At 38.4% G+C, this 20,783-nt stretch overlaps 1 protein-coding gene across 13 annotated transcripts in view; it reads left to right on the top strand.

Annotated features, from left to right (window-relative positions):
- Positions 1-20,783, top strand: part of GPHN (gephyrin) — a 640,157-nt gene that overhangs the window by 533,864 nt on the left and 85,510 nt on the right. For all 13 annotated transcript variants that reach the window (XM_059059572.2, XM_059059574.2, XM_059059562.2 and 10 more), the window contains 3 exons: positions 4,771-4,826; positions 18,080-18,199; positions 19,942-20,000. In XM_059059572.2, the coding sequence (XP_058915555.1) occupies positions 4,771-4,826; positions 18,080-18,199; positions 19,942-20,000 (235 nt within the window). The remainder of the gene's footprint in view (positions 1-4,770; positions 4,827-18,079; positions 18,200-19,941; positions 20,001-20,783) is intronic.

The following is a 20,783-nucleotide window of genomic DNA, read 5'->3' as shown; positions in this document are numbered from 1 at the left end:
CTTTACAGAAATCCTTGGAATCCATCCATCTTTTCTAATGGCGTACTGTGGCTTACTTAATTTCTTTCCAAGCTTTAGCTTCATCTGCCACTGTACCTCCACTTCTTCCCCCTCCCACCCAAGCTGGTAGAATTCATCTTGAAAATGGCAACTTTTCTTTTACCTGTCTCTTTAATAGATATTTTAAAATAAATATCGGTAAGTTAGGTAGATTGATTGTTACTTTTCTGTCTTTATAATAAATAGTTAGCCTCGGTGTTGATGTAAAATCAGGACTTCTGTGGTAGTTCACTAATTTTTTATTTCTTAAGTTTTCTCTTAGTCTGAATTTGTCTGTATTCCCTTCAGTCTTACACTGCTCTGCTCCTCAGAAAGGGTAGTCCATGAACCAGCTGCATAAGCATCAGCTTGTTAGAAATATAGAACCTCAGGGCCTGTTCCAGACCTACTGAATCAGAATCTGTATTTTAACAAGATCTCCAGGTGATTTCTATGCCCATTAAGGGTTGAGAAGCACTGTTATAAGGGAAATGGTAAAAATGACTCCTCGGTTGGTACCAAGGACTTTCTATAATGTTGGCTGACTGAGCCTTCCTTAGCTAGCAATATAGAGGCATGTTTCCCAGGTGGAAATTTTCAGGGCAAAGTGGAGAACATAGTTAAAGTGAGACATATTCTCTCCCCAGTCAGTGTGCCTTCCTTGGCAACAAAGCATCTTGCTTCTTAGAATCACTTAAAGGCTCTTTCAGTTGTTGGCCTCCCTGACACTCTATACCAACCTTGCCCCAGATTATCTCTAGCCACTCATTATATAATGACATTTGTTTGGAGCATTTGTGCAGAACACTGATATGAGCATTTTGAGTGTATGTATATTTGCATGTGTGGGGAACAGGAGACAAGAGGAAGACTGAAGAGCAGAGGGTTTCAAAAAAGAAATAAAGGAAGTGATCTCTACCTACCACACATTTATAAAATTATTTAAGAAAATTTACAAAGCACAATACTCATTGTATTGTACTCATGTACAAGATAGTTTACAAACTTCCCACCTAAGTATTATGGAAGTGCCAAATTCATTTCTTTATTTTATCAAATATTTACTGAGCATCAGTGATGAGCTAGGCACTATGCTAGACATAATCTAAGTTATATAGAATTAAACAGAGCAGTCTTTCTGAACATTCTAAAGATGGTGAATGTTGACTCGTGTTTTGAAGAAAACAATATACATGAACCAGCAGAAAATGGAAGGCATTCAAAATACAGCATTTTGCAGTGGAAAATATTATTTATTTTTCATTCATGCATGCATCTTTCTATAAAGATTCTTAGAAGCCACACTCATTCATTTCTTGAACTTTCGAATACTTCATATATTGAACATTTATTGAATACCTATTATTCAGCAGGTACTAGGAATTTCCCTGAGACAAATAAGCAAATATTACAAATACATTAGGAAGCCATCATTAGAGTTATTTCAGGAATACACTGCGGAAACAAAAGAAGAAGTAGGTGACTCTTGAGGGAAAGGAAGTCAGATATGACTTCCTAGAGAAGGTGACACTTGAGCTGAGTCTTAAAAGCTAAGAAGTCTTTAACCAGAAGGCAGGGAGAAGAAAAGGACACTCCAAGCAGTGAGAGTAGCATATGTTATGGAGCTGAAATATGAGTCATCTTGGTATTCTCAGGTACACCTGAGAGTAGCTAGACTATAGGATAGTGGGAGGATATGAACCAGAGACTTTACACATACTGTTTTCTTTAGGTGAATATCTATAGATGAAGCATTTTCATTTCCTCTCTGTCTGTCTCTCTGTCTCTCTGTCTCTCTCTCTGTCTCTCTCTCTCTCTCTCTCTCTCCCTCTCCCTCTCTCCCTCTCCTTTTCCCTCTCCCTCCTCTCCCCCATCCCCACATATTTTTGCCTACTTAGCTCTTCCTCATCCTTCATATTCAAATCATAAATGCTTTTATCAAGATGGCTTTCCCTGACCCTCCAGTGTAGTTCAGGTACTTTCAGTGTATACTCTCATAAAACTGTGTTCCTTTCCTTTAGAATGGTTTTCTTAATTTGTATTTATATACAAATTTATATGTTTGTTAATGTGACTATTTGATTAATATCTATCTCCCTCACTACATCGGTGGCTTTAAGAGTTTTGTTTTCACCACACCCATAGAAAGACACACATTAATACATTAGACATCAGAAACCAATGATATATACATACATATATAACATATACAATGCATATAAATATATATGCATGCATATATATAAACAAAAATAAGTTTCTTGACACAATTTTCACCTTCACCATGTGTGACAAGATATATTTTCTGTTCTTTTTCTTTACAAGATGATTTTACAGCCCACCTCTATTTGTGATCTAGAGTTTGAAAAACATTGCAACAGACTGACACTGCATTAGAATAGAAACAATATCTAGTTTTACTCTCTATTCTGTCCCAGCATCTAATATAACACTAAGGGCACAGAAGACACTCAGTAGAAATTTAGTAAATGAATGAAAGGAATAAAAAGCCTTAAAAGGTATTAAAGTATGGTTATGCCCATTTTTATCAACAAGTAAACTGAAGGTTAGAGAAAGTTTTAGTAATTTGCTCTAAGTTCTGAGGCTAATAATAGGCAAAACCAGGATTCAGATTCAACTTTTACTCTAAAACCATGCTAATTTTCCCTTGAGCAAGAAGTAAAAATAGAAAACATCTAGGTTGCTTATGGGAGGTGGAAAGCTGGTAGTATCTCTAGCAGAGAAATAATCAAAAGTATGTTTATTCAGTTTTGAGATGCAGTTAGTGCAGAACTCTGAAAGATAATTGACTTTAATTTTCTACAGTAAGAAAATTATGATTAACTTTAAAACACTGCAAAAATAAGTGTGGGGATAGATTAAACAAAATTGGTAAAATGTTGATAATTGTTGAAGCAGTGATTTCTATGTGTTTTAAATTGTTTCGTTAAAAAAAAGAGAGAGAGAGAGAAAAGAAAAAAGAACCCATGAAAGCAGCATAAGAATACCATTGCAGGAAAACTACAGTATTCTCTTTCTTATAAGTGAACACTGAAAATACAATAGCATTCCAAAAAACACCAGAAAGCCAAGAGTTTATTAACTGAGACAATGTCTAAAAAGCACAAGATACAACATCTAGTAAGTAGAAGACACCCAATGTTAATTTTTGTTCCTCTTCACATCAGGTTAACCAAAGCCAACTGTGCAAAAAAGTGACTTATTATAAACGGTATTGTATATATAAAGCTTTAGAAAAAATACTACTTTGTAGTCACATAAAGAAACAATAAATTTTTTTAATAAATGTAATCAGGCTACATGCATTCTCTTATACCTGGCTTTCTTTTTATTTATTTATTTATTTATTTATTTATTTATTTTTGGCTGCTTTGGGTCTTTGTTGCTGTGCGTGGGCTTTTCTCTAGTTGCAACGAGCAGGGGCTACTCTTCCTTGCGGTGAACAGACTCCTCATTGCAGTGGCTTCTCTTGTTGCGGAGCACAGGCTGTAGGCGCGCAGGCTTCAGTAGTTGTGGCTCGCGGGCTTCAGTAGTTGTGGTTCGTGGGCTTCAGTAGTTGTGGCTCACGGGCTCTAGAGCACAGACTCAGTAGTTATGGTGCACCGGGCTTAGCCGCTGCACGGCATGTGGGCTCTTCCTGGACCAGGGCTCGAACCCGCATCCCCTACATTGGCAGGAGGATTCTTAACCATTGCACCACCAGGGAAGTCCAAGAAACAATAAATTTTATATCTCCTCTCTAAAAGAGGGAAAATACTTTTTATTATTTATCAACATTACTGTAAATATGATTAAAATATTCATATAACTAGTGTTATCTTTGCTATGTGTGTGCCCCCAAACCCTTGCTGTATGCCAATTACAAGGAGAAAATGGTCATGATCATGAAACTCATTAGGTATGCATTGCCTTGCCAATAGTATTGGCCTGAAATCCACGTTGTATATGAAGAAAACCTTTTGAATACATTTATCTCCAGGAATATTTTTTCATCCAGCCATTACTATGCTGTATATAGAAAAAAATTGGATGAGAAGTTTTTTCCATCTCAAGTCTGAAAGTGTTCTTCCAATTTAAAAATAAACAGTCAATGGGAATTGTGATGCAGCACTGCCTGTGTATTTTGATTTAGAAACAGCACTTTGATCCATCATAAGAAAAAAAATACTGTATTGGAAATTCAGGGACTGGGGTTTTAGTCCTAGGCCTACCACTAACCAGAACTTGTTAAAGGTACTGAACCTTTACTACCTGAGTTTCTTCATTCTGTAACTCATTTCCTTTAAGTGTCAAATAAAGAAAAGAATATATGTTCTTCCTACTTCACTTGCTACTTCATATATATGTCTCCATGAGTGTGTACACACATATAACACATACATAACCATTTATTTAGGACGATAGGCTAAAAGAACTTCCTATTAAAAAGTGCAAGAGTGGAAATTATGGAACAATATGAAAACTATCTCCAGAGACACCAAGAAAAGGCACAATCTGGACCACTTCTATTGGTTCTTGTGAGTTGTGGATACCAAAGATCACACTAGTAATAACAAAGCCCTTTTCTAAACTAGGAGATCAGAAAAGTATTCCACTTTCCTGAAGCCTTGTCTGATCATTTGAGTCAAGTTTTAGAATTCCAACACTAGGTTCTTATTCTTTGCTATAGGTCCATTCTAATGATTGTTCTTGGTTTTGTTCATCTCACAGCTGCTGATGGCCCAGGAGATCGTTTCATCATTGGGGAATCCCAAGCTGGTGAACAGGTGAGATTCATAAGCCTGAAAGGCCCTAAGGATTTTAGTTTCATGGACTTTGGGCTTCTAATTCTAGACTTCTGCCATTGTTGTAATGGAAATCTTAGAGAAGGATTAGACGAGTTATCAAAGAGATGAAAGGATGGTTCCCATGAGAGAGAACCAAATGAATTATTTCTTAACTGAAAGAATCTGCATCTATTAATACACAGCATGGTGTTACTGGTATGTCTCAGATGACATGCCCCACAAGCATTTTCCAGCCCTGTGATTGGATGAATCTTTCTTCTGGTATAACCATTAATGTTTGAATAGAGCTACAATTTCTAAGTGGTCTTTGCAGAGTTTTCCCCGACTCGTGTTACATACAGGGAAATTTAGAAGAAGCAGATTATTTAGTCTTTCTAGCTAATCATTTTGATTAATTTTTCTCACCAGGGAGCTAACCAGAGAACAGGTATTTCTTAATAGAAATGAAGCACTAATGGGCCATGGTGGAAGTACAATAGAAGTCCTCTTAATTAATGCTTTGGTAACCAGTAATTGGTCATTTAATTAGAATTAAGTTATAAGTGGGAAATTATCTTTTACTTTTAAAATAAATATAAATGTAACTTAAATAAATAAACATTTATTTGTCAGTAATGTGATGGAGAGCCAAGGCTTTTCTTTTAATAAGTATCTGCTATTTGAACTTCTCTTATACCCAAAAGGCATTATATGTGGTTTCTTTTTTTTTTTTTTTAAACATCTTTGTTGGAGTATAACTGTTTTACAATAGTGTGTTAGTTTTTCCTTTACAACAAAGTGAATCAGTTATACATATACATATGTTCCCATATCTCTTCCCTCTTGCATCACCCTCTCTCCCACCCTCCCTATCCCACCCCTCTAGGTGGTCACAAAGCACAGAGGTGATCTCCCTGTGCTATGTGGCAGCTTCCCACTAGCTATCTAATTTACATTTGGTAGTGTATATATGTCCCTGCCACTCTCCCACTTCATCACAGCCCACCCTTCCCCCTCCCCATATCCTCAAGTCCATGCTCTAGTAAGTCTGTGTTTTATTCCTGTCCTACCACTAATCTCTTCATGACATTTTTTTCCCTTAGAGTCCATATATATGTGTTAGCATACGGTATTTGTTTTTCTCCTTCTGACTTACTTCACTCTGTATGACAGACTCCAGGTCCATCCACCTCATTATAAATAACTCAGTTTCATTTCTTTTTATGGCTGAGTAATATTCCATTGTATATATGTGCCACATCTTCTTTATCCATTCATCTGTTGATGGACACTTAGGTTGCTTCCATGTCCTGGCTATTGTAAATAGAGCTGCAATGAACATTTTGGTACATGAGTCTTTTTGAATTATGGTTTTCTCAGGGTATATGCCCAGTAGTGGGATTGCTGGGTCGTATGGTAGTTCTATTTGTAGTTTTTTAAGGAACCTCCATACTGTTCTCCATAGTGGCTGTATCAACTTACATTCCCACCAGCAGTGCAAGAGGGTTCCCTTTTCTCCACACCCTCTCCAGCATTTATTGTTTCTAGATTTTTTGATGATGGCCAATCTGACCAGTGTGAGATGATATCTCATTGTAGTTTTGATTTGCATTTCTCTAATGATTAATGATGTTGAGCATTCTTTCATGTGTTTGTTAGCAATCTGTATATCTTCTTTGGAGAAATGTCTATTTAGTTCTTCTGCCCATTTTTGGATTGGGTTGTTTGTTTTTTTGTTATTGAGCTGCATGAGTTGCTTATAAATTTTGGATATTAATCCTTTGTCAGTTGCTTCATTTGCAAATATTTTCTCCCATTCTGAGGGTTGTCTTTTGGTCTTGTTTATAGTATCTTTTGCTGTGCAAAAGCTTTTAAGTTTTATTAGGTCCCATTTGTTTATTTTTGTTTTGATTTCCATTTCTCTAGGAGATGGGTCAAAAAGGATCTTGCTGTGATTTATGTCGTAGAGTGTTCTGCCTATGTTTTCCTCTGAGAGTTTGATAGTGTCTGGCCTTACATTTAGGTCTTTAACACATTTTGAGTTTATTTTTGTGTGTGGTGTTAGGGATTGTTCTAATTTCATACTTTTACATGTAGCTGTCCAGTTTTCCCAGCACCACATATTGAAGAGGCTGTCTTTTCTCCACTGTATATCCTTCCCTCCTTTATCAAAGATAAGGTGACCATATGTGTGTGGGTTTATCTCTGGGCTTTCTATCCTGTTCCATTGATCTATATTTCTGTTTTTGTGCCACTACCATACTGTCTTGATTACTGTAGCCTTGTAGTAGAGTCTGAAGTCAGGGAGCCTAATTCCTCCAGCTCCATTTTTCGTTCTCAAGATTGCTTTGGCTATTCAGGGTCTTTTGTGTTTCCATACAAATTGTGAAATGTTTTGTTCTAGTTCTGTAAAAAATGCCAGTGGTAATTTGATAGGGATAGCATTGAATTTGTAGATTGCTTTGGGTAGTAGAGTCATTTTCACAACGTTGATTCTTCCAATCCAAGAACATGGTATATTTCTCCACCTATTTGTATCATCTTTAATTTCTTTCATCAGTGTTTTATAGTTTTCTGCATACAAGTCTTTTGTCTCCTTAGGTAGGTTTATTCCTAGATATTTTATTCTTTTTGTTGCAATGGTAAATGGGAGTGTTTCCTTAATTTCACTCTCAGATTTTTCATCATTAGTGTATAAGAATGCCAGAGATTTCTGTGCATTAATTTTGTATCCTGCAACTTTACCAAATTCATTGATTAGCTCTAGTAGTTTTCTGGTAGCATCCTTGGGATTCTCTATGTATAGTATCATGTCATCTGCAAACAGTGACAGCTTTACTTCTTCTTTTCCTATTTGGATTCCTTTTATTTCTTTTTCTTCTCTGATTGCTGTGGCTAGAACTTCCAAAACTATGTTGAATAAGAGTGGTGAGAGTGGGCAACCTTGTCTTGTTCCTGATCTTAGTGGAAATGGTTTCAGGTTTTCACCATTGAGAACGATGCTAGCTGTGGGTTTGTCATATATGGCCTTTATTATGTTGAGGAAAGTTCCCTGTATGCCTACTTTCTGCAGGGTTTTTATCATAAATGAGTGTTGAATTTTGTCAAAAGCTTTCTCTGCATCTATTGAGATGATCATATGGTTTTTCTCTTTCAGTTTGTTGATATGGTGTATCATGTTGATTGATTTGCATATATTGAAGAATCCTTGCATTCCTGGAATAAACCCCACTTGATCATGGTGTATGATCCTTTTAATGTGCTGTTGGATTCTGTTTGCTAATATTTTGTTGAGGATTTTTGCACCTATGTTCATCAGTGATATTGGCCTGTAGTTTTCTTTCTTTGTGACGTCTTTGTCTGGTTTTGGTATCAGGGTGATGGTGGCCTCATAGAATGAGTTTGGGAGTGTTCCTCCCTCTGCTATCTTTTGGAAGAGTTTGAGAAGGATAGGTGTTAGCTCTTCTCTAAATGTTTGATAGAATTCGCCTGTGAAGCCATCTGGTCCTGGGCTTTTGTTTGTTGGAAGATTTTAAATCACAGTTTCAATTTCAGTGCTTGTGATTGGTCTGTTCATATTTTCTATTTCTTCCTGGTTCAGTCTCGGCAGGTTGTGCATTTCTAAGAATTTGTCCATTTCTTCCAGGTTGTCCATTGCCATACAGTTGCTTGTAGTAATCTCTAATAATCTTTTGTATTTCTACAGTGTCAGTTGTTACATCTCCTTTTTCATTTCTAATTCTATTGATTTGAGTCTTCTCCCTTTTATTCTTGATGAGTCTTGCTAATGGTTTATCAATTTTATTTATCTTCTCAAAGAACCAGCTTTTAGTTTTATTGATCTTTGCTATTGTTTCCTTCACTTCTTTTTCATTTATTTCTGATCTGATCTTTATGATTTCTTTCCTTCTGCTAACTTTGGGGGTTTTTTGTTCTTCTTTCTCTTATTGCTTTAAGTGTAAAGTTAGGTTGTTTATTCGAGATGTTTCCTGTTTCTTAAGGTATGATTGTATTGCTATAAACTTCCCTCTTAGAACTGCTTTTGCTGTATCCCATAGGTTTTGGGTCGTCGTGTCTCCATTGTCATTTGTTTCTGGGTATTTTTTGATTTCCTCTTTGATTTCTTCAGTGATCACTTCGTTATTAAGTAGTGTATTGTTAAGCCTCCATGTGTTTGTATTTTTTACAGATCTTTTCCTGTAATTGATATCTAGTCTCATAGCATTGTGGTCGGAAAAGATACTTGATACGATTTCAATTTTCTTAAATTTGCCAAGGCTAGATTTGTGACCCAATATATGATTGATCCTGGAGAATGTTCCATGAGCACTTGAGAAAAATGTGTATTCTGTTGTTCTTGGATGGAATGTCCTATAAATATCAATTAAGTCCATCTTGTGTAATGTATCATTTAAAGCTTGTGTTTCCTTATTTATTTTCATTTTGGATGATCTGTCCATTGGTGACAGTGGGGTGTTAAAGTCCCCTACTATAATTGTGTTACTGTCGATTTCCCCTTTTAAGGCTGTTAGTATTTGCCTTATGTATTGAGGTGCTCCTATGTTGGGTGCATAAATATTTACAATTGTTATATTTTCTTCATGGATTGATCCCGTGATCATTATGTAGTGTCCTTCTTTGTCTCTTGTAATAGACTTTATTTTAAAGTCTATTTTGTCTGATATGAGAATTGCTACTCCAGCTTTCTTCTGATTTCCATTTGCATGGAATACCTTTTTCCATACCCTTACTTTCAGTCTGTATGTGTCCCTAGGTTTGAAGTGGGTCTCTTGTAGACAGCATATATATGGGTCTTGTTTTTGTATCCATTCAGCCAATCTGTGTCTTTTGGTGGGAGCATTTAATCCATTTACATTTAAGGTAATTATCGATATGTATGTTCCTATTACCATTTACTTAATTGTTTTGGGTTGTTCTTGTAGGTCTTTTCCTTCTCTTGTGTTTCTTGCCTAGAGAAGTTCCTTTAGCATTTGTTGTAGAGCTGGTTTGGTGGTGCTGAACTCTCTCAGCTTTTGCTTGTCTGTAAAGGTTTTAATTTCTCCATCAAATCTGAATGAGATCCTTGCTGGGTAGAGTAATCTTGGTTGTAGGTTTTTTTCCTTCATCACTTTAAATATGTCCAGCCACTCCCTTCTGGCTTGTAGAGTTTCTGCTGAAAGATCAGATGTTAACCTTATGGGGATTCCCTTGTGTGTTATTTGTTGTTTTTCCCTTGCTGCTTTTAATATGTTTTCTTTGTATTTAATTTTTGACAGTTTATTATGTGTCTTGGTGTGTTTCTCTTTGGGTTTATCCTGTATGGGACTCTCTGTGCTTCCTGGACGTGATTGACTATTTCCTTTCCTATATTAGGGAAGTTTTCAACTATAATCTCTTCAAATATTTTCTCAGTCCCTTTCTTTTTCTCTTCTTCTTCTGGGACCCCTATAATTCGAATGTTGGTGTGTTTAATGTTGTCCCAGAGGTCTCTGAGACTGTCCTCAGTTCTTTTCATTCTTTTTTCTTTCTTCTGCTCTGCATTAGTTATTTCCACTATTTTATCTTCCAGGTCACTTATCCGTCCTTCTGCCTCAGTTATTCTGCTATTGATCCCATCTAGAGTATTTTTCATTTCATTTATTGTGTTGCTCATCGTTGCTTGTTTCCTCTTTATTTCTTCTGGGTCCTTGTTAACTGTTTCTTGCAATTTGTCTATTCTCTTTCCAAGATTTTGAATCATCTTTACTATCATTATTCTGAATTCTTTTTCAGGTAGACTGCCTATTTCCTCTTCATTTGTTAGGTCAGGTGTCTTTTCATCTTGCTCCTTCATCTGTTGTGTGTTTTTCTGTCTTCTCATTTCGCTTATCTTACTGTGTTTGGGGTCTCCTTTTTGCACACTGCAGGTTTGTAGTTCCCGTTGTTTTTGGTGGCTGTCCCCAGTGGCTAAGGTTGGTTCAGTGGGTTGAGTAGGTTCCCTGGTTGGGGGTCTAGTGCCTCTGTTCTGGTGGATGAGGCTGGATCTTGTCTTTCTGGTGGGCAGGTCCATGTCTGGTGGTGTGTTTGGGGATGTTGGTAGCCTTATTATGATTTTAGGCAGCCTCTCTGCTAATGGATGGCGCTGTAGACCTGTCTTGCTCTTTGTTGGGAATAGGGTGTCCAGCACTGTTCGTTGCTGGTCCTTGAGTGAAGCTGGGTCTTGGTGTTGAGATGGAGATCTCTGGGAGATTTTCGCTGTCTGATATTACGTGGAGCTGGGAGGTCTCTTGTGGACTAGTGTCTTGAGGTTGGTTCTCCCACCTCAGAGACACAGGCCTGGTGCCTGGCTGGGGCGCCAAGAGCCTTTAATCCACACAGCTCAAAATAAAAGGGAGAAAAAATAGAAAGGAAAGAAAAGGGAGGAAGGAAGGAAGGAGGGAGGGAGGGAAGGAAGGAAGAAAGGAAGGAAGAAATGAAGGAAGGACGAAAGCAAGAAAGGAAGGAAGGAAGGTGGAAAGGAGGAAAGGGAGGAAGGAAGAGAGGAAGGGAGGAAGGAAGGGAGGAAAGAAGGGGGAAGGAAGGAAGAAGGGAGGGAAGGAGGGAAGAAAGGAAGGAAGAAAGGAAGAAAGAAAGGGAGAAGACAAAGTAGAATAAAGTATAGTTATTAAAATAAAAAAATAATTATTAAGAAGAAAAATTTATATTAAAAAAAAAAACAGAAAAATGGGTCGGTCTAACCCTAGGACAAATGGTGAAAGCAAAGCTATACAGACAAAATCTCACACAGCAGCACACACATACACACTCACAAAAAGAAAAAAAGGGGAAAATAATAGTATATCTTGCTCCCAAAGTCCACCTCCTCAACTTGGGATGATTAGTTGTCTATTCAGTTTTTCCACAGATGCAGGGCACTTCAAGTTGATTGTGGAGCTTTGATCCGCCGCTTCTGAGGCTGCTGGGAGAGACCTCCCCCTCTCCTCTCTGTTCGCACAGCTCCTGGGGTTCAGCTTTGGACTTGGTCCCGCCTCTGCGTGTAGGTCGTCTGAGGGCCTCTGCCCTTTGCTCAGACAGGACGGGGTTAAAGGAGCAGCTGATTGGGGGGCTCCGGCTCACTCAGGCTGGGGGGAGGGAGTGGCACGGGGGCGGGGCGAGTCCACGGTGGCAGAGGCCGGTGTGACGCTGCACAGGCCCAAGACGCGCCGTGCGTTCTCCCGGGGAAGCTGTCCCTGGATCCCGGGACCCCGGCAGTGGCAGGCTGCACGAGCTTCCGGGAGGGGCGGTGTGGAGAGTGACCTGTGCTCACACACAGGCCTCTTTGTGGCGGCAGCAGCAACCTTAGCGTCCCACACCCGTCTCTACTGTCCGTGCTGACAGCCGCGGCTCGCGCCCGTTTCTGGAGCTCCTTTACGCGGTGCTCTTAATCCCCTCTCCTCGCGCCCGAAGAAGCAAAGAGGCAAAAAAAAGTCTCTTATCTCTTCGGCAGCTCCGCGCCCGTTTCTGGGGCTCCTTTAAGCGGCGCGCTTAATCCCCTCTCCTCGCGCCCAGGAATCAAAGAGAGAAGAAAAGGTCACTTGCCTCTTCGGCAGCTTCAGACTTCTCCCGAACTCCCTCCCGGCCAGCCGTGGCGCACTAACCTATATGTGATTTCAAGTTTTAGTTTCTTTAAAGTGGAAAAAAATTTAAGGCCTTTGCAAAGTATCTAAGTATAGAATCCTTCTAGATTTTTATTATATTTTTATAATTTTTTTTACAGTTGCTTCACCCATACCTAATTTGACATCAGTTCTTTTTAGCAGCCTTTTTTAATGAGTTTTTCCAAAGGTTTAACTTAATTTTTATAGGAAAAAAATAACTCCTTTTACACTCATATATCATTGGTTTATGTAATATTTATTTAAATAACAATTCAGTAGCAGCTATTGGCACAAACTGGTACAAACAAGTTTGGGAGCAAACTCAGTTGAATCTTAGGTGTACAAGAGAAGAGTCTAACAGTTTCAAACACAGTGTGCTGTACGCATCACTATGTTCAATAGGAAAGAGAGAGTATATGTTAATCCAGTGAGTTTTGAAAGTTGGTTAAAAGAGCACCTTCCTTATTGACTAGAGCCAAAGGGAAAACCAACGCACTTTTCTCTTCTGCTACCACCAAACACTCATAAGGATTATATAAAAATAAAGGAGGAAATAAATAAATAGGGCAGTTTGAGCAAAAGCTATATCCCACGCCTTAGCATGTACTCCCATATGTACTAAGAATAGAGAGGGGTTGAGGAAGTATATAGGAGAAGGATGGTGCCAATGGTGGTAACCCTAGCTGCCTCACCTCTACATCCAAGCATTGAGGAGTACTGTGTACAGGTCTCTGAAGCTAAGCCTGTCACTGTAGTAATTAGATCTGTGTCCATGCTGTGCACAGGCTGGTTTTGCTCTTCATGACTGTTTTCCTGACAAAAAGAACAACTAGACCTAGGTCCCTTTTTTATAAATAACTTGCATTATGACCTCATAACTTACTTGACCTCTTGGTATGTGTATCCATCAGCAATGGACATACAAAGCATCCATTTTTTTTTAACAAAGCCCCAAAATATCAAGGAGTACTTCTCTGATCTTCAACTGAGTCTATCCAACATTTATCAAACATACCTACTGTTGGTACCAAGAAGCACTGTGCTAGGTTCTAGGAATATAAAATAGATTAATTCATGATTACTACTCTTAGCAGTTTACATCTAGTGGAGGAGACAGAGTATAAACAACTAAATATAATAAAATATATTAAGTGTTAAACTAATGCTATCAGTCATGTGCTATGGAGCACAATAGAGAGGTTGAGCATTTTGTCCTAGAAGGGCTAGGCAGATGACATTGGAGCTGGGCCTAAGAGAGTTTTACAAAAACAGAAACAGAGGGCTTCCCTGGTGGCGCAGTGGTTGAGAGTCCGCCTGCCGATGCAGGGGACACAGGTTCGTGCCCTGGTCCGGGAAGATCCCACATGCCGTGGAGCAGCTGGGCCCGTGAGCCATGGCCGCTGAGCCTGCGCGTCTGGAGCCTGTGCTCCACAACGGGAGAGGCCACAACAGTGAGAGGCCCGCTAGAGCAAAAAAAAAAACAGAAACAGAAATGAAAAAAGGAACATTCCAAGCAGAAAGAACAGTGTAAGTCAAGACCCAGTAGTGTTTGAAAAATTGCATGGTATTAGGAAATTGCAAATAGTTTGTGGTAGTTACAGCCTAGAATACTTAGGCATAGGTAGCAGATTGTTAAGAGCCTTATGGACCCTTAAACTTTATTTACTAGTTAAGACTTCCAACTGATAACAAGGAGCACAAGAAAAGTTGTGAAATTTAAAAATTGCCAACTTCTTGTAAGTTCTCATAAAAGTTTGATGGGAAAAAAGATCAAAACTATATAAGAAAACAGGGTTTTTCCTCAAGTTACCTGTGATGTACTTTATCTATAACTGATGTATCATACACATACACTCTTTTTTTTTTTTTTTTTTTTTTGCGTTACATGGGCCTCTCACTGTTGTGGCCTCTCCCATTGCGGAGCACAGGCTCTGGACACGCAGGCTCAGCGGCCATGGCTCACGGGCCTAGCGGCTCCGCGGCATGTGGGATCTTCCCGGACCGGGGCACGAACCCATGTCCCCTGCATCAGCAGGCCGACTCTCAACCACTGCACCACCAGGGAAGCCCCACATACACTCTTTACAGCAATCTCAGGGATCTTGCAAGAGCCAAATTGCTCACTTATTGAAAGTAAATACACTTGAACACTAGGGGACTATTGCATACACTGAGACAGTTATTTACTACCAAAATACTTGATTTAAAATCACTTATAGTTTGGTCCTGTTGGTTAGCATTGGACACTTTCAATTTCAGTTGTGTAATTATGAAGTGCTACCATTGGACAAAGTTCAAAAAATCCAACTCAATATCTCTATCAAGGAAAAATCAAGATTTTTATAGTTTTTACTTTATAAAGTATATAAGGTACCTATATCAATAAAAATTAAAGAAGAGTTGGTAGTCTTAACAATCTAAAGGAAGTACTTTATTTATTGCTAGAGTTTTTCCAGTTGATTCAATTCAATTGCAGTTTATATGTCTACTCTAAGTAGATATATAAATGTCTTTATATATCCAGTAATATCTTTTACATTAGATTTAATATAAGTGAGCTGGGGGGAATCCTTCACCTACCACTTAGAATTACTGGTTTTGGAGAGGAGCCAAATTTTTTATTTAGCAGCCACACAGAAATACTTCTTTAAAGTTGATTTAAGCCAAGAAGTAGAGAAAATTACAGGTATAGCCACAGTAAAACTTAAAGTAAATTTACATAATATGGTACATTGAATCAGACTAAATTGAGGGAGGGCTCCATGCTAACACACTTCAGCTTAAGAAGCAACTACCCTGAAACTCACTTTGGGAATCACTTTCTGTCTTAGCCAAAAAGGCACTTTCAGGGGAAAAAAAGGACTTCTTTAGACCTACATTAAATATTTTTATTGCACAGGCTCAGAAGATAGTTTTGACATCAGCACCTCTACTAAAAAACACATGTATCAAAACATTAATGCTTTTCATCAAAAATCACTGCACTGCAAAATGGTCATGTTTAGTGAATTAAGAGATGCACCAGATAATAAGTAGTATCTGGGGTTGAAAAAAAAGTTAATGCATTGAGGACTTCCCCAGTAGCACAGTGCTTAAGAATCCATCTGCCAATGCAGGGGCCACAGGTTCGAGCCCTGGTCCAGGGAGATCCCACATGTCGCAGAGCAGCTAAGCCCGCGCCCCACAACTACTGAGCCTGCACTCTAGAGTCTGTTAGCCACAACTACTGAGCCCGCGTGCTGCAACTACTGAAGCCTACGTGCCTAGAGCCCGTGCTCCACAACTAGAGAAGCCACTTCAATGAGAAGCCTGTGCACCGCAACAAAGACGCAATGCAACCAAAAATAAAATTTTTTTTAAAAAAATTAATGCATTGATCCCTGAGCTTTTTTTTAAAAATTCTATGCATTATCTTGGTAGAAAATTACATTAGAATGTAACAATTCCAAATAAGCCTGAAATGTTTTTTATTCAAATAACATAATAAGGGGATATAAAGTATGTAGTTCAATGCCAGATTTGATCCCAAGAACCTTTCTCCAGTGACTTTCTCCAGTGATTTTTTTCCAGTGGGAAAAAATCAGTGAGAATACTGGAGTTGTAAGCCAAGAAGGATTACATGCTTCATGTAGTTGTTGTGGTAATGAGATCATGCATACTTATTCATTCATTCTGGAAATATTTATTGACTACCAACTTTGTGCCAGACTTTCCAGGCTTTGGGATGATAGAGCAATAAATATGTCTGGAAAGAGGGTGATTAAAGATTAATGAAATGACTCTCCCCAAAATATAGACAGGATTAAGGGAAACTAACAAAGGAATGTGAAGCACTCAGGTACTAGCAACAGTGAAATTTCATTACCACCTCTAGGTCTGAAGGGGCAAAGGGAGAGAGTAGTACCTAGACCTGGGAGATTGATAGCTATGGGAGAGGTCCACCTAATAGGAGCTGTGGCATCAGTAGTAGAAATGACATACCCATCACCAAACTGCAGCCCAGCTGGGAAAGGGCAAGGGGAATAAAAATTGTACTTCTCTCTCTCTCCTATCCTCTGATCTCTTGTTGGCCCCTCCCATTGGCTGAACCTAACCAGAAGCCAGAGTGATGGGAACCTGGTGGAAACAGTCCATAGAGGTTGGCCTTCTGGGCCACAGCACAGGAAAATGACGATGTGATCTAGAGAGGCTAACAGAAAATGAAAATTTCTGTCTTTATAAGTCTTATATTCTGGAATATAACAATGCACCTAACACTGAACCTAGCATACAGATTGAGTACTCAATAAATATTAGCTATTGGTGGTATTGTTTACAGCAATAACATTATGGAAATAAGCTTTTTAAGGCTTTTCTAACAAATAAATTTCCGGTTTTACTTTGATTGTACATCTAGTGGAAGGGTATTTTTCCTTAATGATTCCCTAATTTTTTTTTAATGTGGTTAAAAAATGTATAACATAGGGCTTCCTTGGTGGCGCAGTGGTTGAGAGTCCGCCTGCCGATGCAGGGGACACAGGTTCGTGTCCCGGTCCGGGAAGATCCCACATGCCGCGGAGCGGCTGGGCCCGTGAGCCATGGCCACTGAGCCTGTGTGTCCGGAGCCTGTGCTCCGCAACGGGAGAGGCCACAACAGTGAGAGGCCCACGTAATGGGAAAAAAAAAAATGTATAACATAAAAAGTACCATCTTAACCATTTTTAAGTGTACAGTTCAGTAGTGTTAAGAATATTCATGTGTTGTAACCTAATATTTTAAATACCTAAGAAGCAGATGTCTTTGGAAAGATATCATTTTTATTGGGGAATTAATGTTATCTCAGAATTTTCTTTTTGGGGAAATTAAAAGCATTCCTTTTCCCAAATCTGACCTAAATCATGGTCCATGACAAGTGACTCTTCTGAGGCCAGATCAAACCTATTAGATGGAGCTGACAGAAATATGATTTTTCCTGTGCTGGAAGGAAGTGTGCAGGGTAGGTCCTGTAGTCAGTTTCCCATACCATTCATATGAGAGCTCAGACAGTAAAAATCTTGGATATAATATTTAACCCAAATCATTACAGACACTGGAATCATTTTTAAATGATTTGTTTATATTTGTTAGACTTTTATTATTAGTTGCAAGATGAACTAATATATTTTATAAAGATTTTCAAGAGTAATAATTAAAATAATTTTTCTGGCCTTGCCTTTATTTAACTAAAACGTTGGTTAATAAAATACTACATTTCTCAAACATCAGAACTTCAGTAAATGATCAACATGATGGTTTTTCATAATTGTCATTCATAAAATCATATTGCATGGTACTTTTTTAAAGACTGTCAAATCACTTTACATATATTAAGAAAATTCACATTGAGTGAGAGACAGTAGTGGCAAATATAAGTGGTAGTTCTTCAAAAGGAAAACAGGGCACCAAGAAAGACATCTAATTAAGTCATTACTTAAGTCAAATGAAAGCCTCTTTGGTGTAAGTATATCTGTTTGTGGCTTTTATTACATTTTCCCAAAATGAATAAGACTGTAAGATTTTCCTTTTATGGTTTGTTTCAAAAACTGTCACATCTCCTGCAGACTTTTCCTTTGCAGCAGTAAAGTAAATCGACTCTTTCTTTCATGTTTGTATTTCCAGCCTACTCAGACAGTAATGCCAGGACAAGTCATGCGGGTTACAACAGGTGCTCCAATCCCCTGTGGTGCTGATGCAGTAGTACAAGTGGAAGATACTGAACTGATCAGGGAATCTGATGATGTATGTCATTACCAGGTCTTATGACTCCATTCCTATGGCAGTATTATAAGTCATGCCTATTTTCTGCAATGTTTATGAGATTAGCCCAATTTTTTTGGTTATGTTAGAACCTTACATTGTAGTGTATAGTAAATAAGGAACTGCCTTAGGCTTGAAACCCTTTTGTTATAGGAGATGTTTTTATGATCATTACTGTGATTACAGCAGAATATGAGCCACAATTGAGCCAAGAAATTTCATATGCAAGCAAGGAAAGAAACTGCCTCAAGATAGAAGAGCAGAGATATTAACAGTTGACTTACCATCTAGCTGAGAAACTTGTTCATCAAGACTAGCTTCTGGGCTTCCCTGGTGGCACAGTGGTTGAGAGTCCGCCTGCCGATGCAGGGGGCACGGGTTCGTGTCCCGGTCCGGGAGGATCCCATATGCTGCGGAGCGGCTAGGCCCGTGAGCCATGGCCGCTGAGCCTGCGCGTCCGGAGCCTGTGCTCCACAACTGGAGAGGCCACAATAGTGAGAGGCTCGCGTACCGCAAAAAAAAAAAAAAAGACTAGCTTCTGATAAAATGTGAAGGAGATTTTAATAGAGAAGAATTTAACAAAGAACCCTTGGGCAAGTTCTTGAATATTACACTAAGCCAAGCATTTAAACCAAATGACCCTTTCAGCTCTGGTTTTCTATAATTCAGGAAAATCTGTGCTGCCAAATTACAGTCTGGAAGCATTAAATTTATGTCAGTTCCCCCTCTTTTGCCTAAAATAAAGGACTCTGTTCTAAGTAGCCCTTTATCTCACTGAAACTAGTGGCAATTATTGAAACCAGAGAATCAGTCACTAATAAAAGAATAATTTCAACTGAGGTTTTAATGACTGTCTATCTTGTTTTGAAAAGAAGTTTAAGATATCTTGTATTTTTAAAGTTAGAATTAATAACAAATATATATTCTCCTCGGCTGGGTATATGGTAAAATTTGGCCATGCTGAGACACACCCTCTCTTCTTGATTTGGGGATTTTCTCTTTAATCACCTTCCCACAAGTAAGGCTTATAAAATTCAACTCTTGGCACACAGATCACATTGCCCTGCTGTTAAAACTGTCCAACAGATTTATTGGCATCAGTGAAGCCAGCAGAGCATTGAAATCCAGAGCACATGCCTCCACAGACTCTGCCAGATGACAAGACACAGTTCCAGTGTCACAATGTTATTCACAGTCCATAAATGTAAAAATGATGATCACCATTAATTTATAGACATCTACTACCAGATAAACTATAAGTCCTTCACTGAAATTTCTGCAGGTATTTCAGAAATACCTGCAGGTATATATGCAAGGAACCTTGGCATAGTATTGAACCCGTGATTTAGAAGAGACAGGTTATCTCTATGCACATTCACTGTATCTATTAGGGTAGCCATCTTTTTTTTTTTTTCCTTAAGAATGCTGCTTACAAAGTAAGAGTCAGTATTTGAACTGGTACATTTTTTAAAAGCATGAGAATCAGTGAAAATGTTTGTTTGTTTATTTATTCATTCATTTCTTGGCATCAAACCTGATTTTTCAGGAACCTGTGGTAGAAATTCATCATGTTCAAAGGGTTTAGCAAAGGCTTTTCTGTTCCTCTATATTTTTATATATTCTGGGCCTATCTGATGATGAAAGCATCTAAGTAGCTAAATTCTATTGATCAAAATTCAGTGAGATTGTTCTGTTTCAAATTACATGATTTGCTCTTATTATAGGGCACTGAGGAGCTTGAAGTACGAATTCTGGTGCAGGCTCGGCCAGGCCAAGATATCAGGTAAGTTCATAACATATAGAATGTATAGCCAACTTTTGTTTCTGCCATGATCATGAACTCAGGAGAGCATGGCTATTATAAATTCACAGCTCAGTCAGTTAACCATTAGCTTTCAGGGCTTTTAACAAGTAGCAAAATTAATTTTCTGAATTCTGTATCCCATGTCTGCCCTCCCTACTTTTTTGTAAAGTTGGTAAAGGCAAATGAAATATTCAAAAGCAACATGAGAAGCAGGCAAAGTCATGAGCCTACATAATTCACAGTTAATCCTCCTCCTAGATAATCCAGAATTACCCATCCCTACCCCTTGGTAATCCAGAATTTGATATTAACACAGATACTTTCAGAGTTGAGTATTTATATAATTAGCTGAAAGCCCCTCCTCTATTGACTGCCAATAATAATGGAATAATGTACTACTGCTTATATACAAAGATGAGACTACTGCCTTACCATAAGTAGTGTATATATGTCAAATGATTTTTCTTACAATTGAATATGTTTGCCCATATTCTATTACTGCTAATTTGTTCAACATTTTGTAACAAAGCTACACTTCTCCAGTTCCTGTGGCGGCAGGTCAATGTGAATGGACCTCTACAGCCACAGAACTGGACAACCTAAGTGGTCTAAATGGAACTTATCTCCATGACTGTAACCTCATTAGCATTATTCTCCTCACCACAAAGCTAACAAGCTATGGACATGCATTAGATATTTTCATATAAATGCTTGCCTTACATCAAAGAAAGATTGCAATTGGTGTTTTAGACTGTAATGTGA

Source organism: Kogia breviceps, chromosome 3 (genome assembly GCF_026419965.1).
Source record: "Kogia breviceps isolate mKogBre1 chromosome 3, mKogBre1 haplotype 1, whole genome shotgun sequence".
NCBI lineage: Eukaryota > Metazoa > Chordata > Mammalia > Artiodactyla > Physeteridae > Kogia > Kogia breviceps.
The sequence above is the reverse complement of the archived record's forward strand: the minus strand, read 5'-3'. Positions and strand labels throughout refer to the sequence as shown.